At 38.2% G+C, this 1397-nt stretch overlaps 1 protein-coding gene across 1 annotated transcript; it reads right to left on the minus strand.

Moving 5' to 3' along the window:
• Window positions 1–569: 569 nt before the first annotated feature.
• LOC145805279 (uncharacterized) lies at window positions 570–1103 on the minus strand. Its single transcript, XM_082900391.1, has one exon. It carries the CDS (start codon window positions 1101–1103, stop codon window positions 570–572), a length of 534 nt encoding a protein of 177 aa, XP_082756517.1.
• Between the last annotated feature and the right edge of the window lie 294 nt (window positions 1104–1397).

Below are 1397 nucleotides of genomic sequence, written 5' to 3' on the forward strand. Positions count from 1 at the left end.
CAGTTACATTTGTTTGTGTAGGCCAATTTATAATTGCCTCAATCTTCTGTGGGTCTACTGAAATCCCATCTCTGTTAATGACGTGCCCTAAGAAAACAACTTCATCCAACCAAATTTCACATTTCGTAAGTTTAGCAAATAATTTCTTCTCTCTAAGCATTTGCAAGACAGTTCTCAAATGTTGTTCATGTTCAAGTCTTCCCTTTGAATATATTAGGATATCATCAATAAAAAACACAACAAATTCGTCAAGGTAAGGCTTAAAAGTTTGATTCATAAAATCCATAAATGCTGCAGGGGCAGTAGTCACTCCAAACGGCATAACAAGAAATTTATAGTGACCATACCTCGTTCTGAATGCAGTTTTCTCAACATCTTCTGCATTCACCTTCAACTGGTGGTAGCTGATCAAATAAATCGTCAATTCGGGGCAATTTTCGAAAAGACTTGTGAACCCTGTAACTGATCAAATAAATCGTCAATTCGGGGCAATGGATATTTATTTTTGACCGTTACCTTGTTGAGTTCCCGGTAGTCAATGCACAAATGTAAAGTTCCGTCTTTCTTCTTTACAAACAACATGGGAGCGCCCCACGATGAAGTGTTTGGTCGAATAAACCCTTGTCTAATAGGTTTTGCAACTGTTCTTTCAGTTCTTTCATTTCAGGAGTGGACATTCTATAGGGAACTTTTGAGACAGGCTGGGTGCCAAGGACAACATCAATGGTAAACTCTATTTCCCTATCTACTAATCCACCTGGCAGTTCATTAGGAAATACATCCGAAAATTCTCGAACAACAAGAATATTATTCAATTCAACATTCATGAATTGTTCGGACAACACACTACATAAGTATCCCTGACACCCTTTCCTAATCAATTTGCATGCTTTCATTGCAGATATCAGATAAGGTGAAGGCACTACCCCATTTTCGACAAATTCAAATTCAACATGCCCTGGCGATTTAAACACAACCCGTTTCATCATACAATTGATAGTGGCACAATATTTCGATAGGCAATCCATACCCAGAATTATATCAAAGTGTCGAATATCCAACGGTAACAAATCCACATACAGAATAGTATTGCCAATTCGCATATCACAAACATGATACACAAATGTACATAATACAGATTCCCTAGATAGAGCATATACACATAGCAAATATGGTAACGATTCTAGGAGTCTAGTCAATTTAGGTGCAAATATAATAGACACAGAGGAATGAGTAAAGCCGAAATCAATTAACACAAAAGCATCTTGATTACATACAGAGATAGTACCTGAGACAACGGCTTCAGTATTCCGTGTGTCACCCGGGACAAGTGCAAAGACTCTTCTCTATCTCATTGTATCTCTGGTGGCAGTGGGCCTCGTAGGATTACCCGGTTT

Source organism: Camellia sinensis, chromosome 13 (assembly GCF_055761805.1).
Source record: "Camellia sinensis isolate YWXY chromosome 13, ASM5576180v1, whole genome shotgun sequence".
NCBI lineage: Eukaryota > Viridiplantae > Streptophyta > Magnoliopsida > Ericales > Theaceae > Camellia > Camellia sinensis.